Below are 1,121 nucleotides of genomic sequence, written 5' to 3' on the forward strand. Positions count from 1 at the left end.
CCTCCTGCGGGCAAGCACACATCCCTTGCTTGGAGAGGCCTGGTCACAACTGCACTGGCCTCCCAGCACATCCAGAGCAGGGCTGGGAGCAAAGGCCTCGGGCAGTCCGAGGCTGTTCCATCATTCTTCTCATAAGGAGACCAGACCCTTCTCAGCCACACAGCTCCTCCCACGAGGCAAAGGGGCACAACGCACTCAGTATGGGCCTCTGCTTACCCCTGTTCTCCCATCACCTTAGGACCTGGGCAATGACAGACCGACTGGAGTCTGAGCCATCAAATCCTAATTTTTAAAGTTTAGGCAAAGTCAGAATTTCAAGGAAACTTTTGGGTCTCAAGGCCTATGACTAGTTCCATCTGCTGCTAGTTTAATTCATATTCTGTTCACCACACACCTGGGACCCATTCCTGCCAGTGTGACTAGAGGCAAAATGACCAGTTTCTCTATCCTAAAATACCAGGACCCAAAATCTTATGAGGGATCCTGCTACAAGAGGCCACCCGAGGTTCACCGCTGGGTCCTCAGCCAGCTGGGTGTCAGAATCACCGAGACAGCATTTTAGAAATTTAAATATCTAGTACACTAGCCCAAACCTACCAAACTGAGTTTGTGGGGTCAGTGCTTAGAATAAAGAGCCCTGTTTGTGCAATGGTTAAGCACTTGGCTGCTAACTGAAAGGTTGGTGGTACAAACCCACCAGCCTCTCTGTGGGAGAAGGATGAGGCAATCTGCTTCCATAAAGACTGACAGCCTTGGCAATCCTGTGTGGCAGTTCCACTCCGTCCTCTCATCAGCAGCTGGAATTTGATTCAACAGCAATGGGTTTGCGTTTTGGGCTGGTTTAGGCTTAAACAGTTGGCATATCCAGCCAACTGTGACAGAGACTCAGGGCCAGAATAGTTTAAACTGGGAGGGGCTAGAAAATCTGCAGCATATGTGGCTGCATGCAGGGTGGCTTCTCTCCAAAGGCTTCACCCCCTCCAGAGAAACGTCCAAATTCTCAGCGCAGATGGCAGCAAAGGTAAGCTCACCTGATCGCTCATGTCTCCAGACTCCCAGAGGGCAAACACCTTCTGCTCATCCGGGGAAGCAGCACTCTGTGGGGGGAACTAACCAAGGCC

The 1,121-nt window shown here is 51.2% G+C and overlaps 1 protein-coding gene across 1 annotated transcript in view; it reads right to left on the reverse strand.

Annotated features, from left to right (window-relative positions):
- The window catches only part of POLR3E (RNA polymerase III subunit E), a 46,357-nt gene that overhangs the window by 4,038 nt on the left and 41,198 nt on the right, over window positions 1-1,121 (reverse strand). The window contains exon 18 of the mRNA XM_007953180.2: window positions 1,032-1,109. Within this exon, the coding sequence (XP_007951371.1) occupies window positions 1,032-1,109 (78 nt within the window). The remainder of the gene's footprint in view (window positions 1-1,031; window positions 1,110-1,121) is intronic.

Source organism: Orycteropus afer, unplaced genomic scaffold (genome assembly GCF_000298275.1).
Source record: "Orycteropus afer afer isolate SDZICR_OR568_19922 unplaced genomic scaffold, OryAfe1.0 scaffold00376, whole genome shotgun sequence".
Taxonomy (NCBI): domain Eukaryota; kingdom Metazoa; phylum Chordata; class Mammalia; order Tubulidentata; family Orycteropodidae; genus Orycteropus; species Orycteropus afer.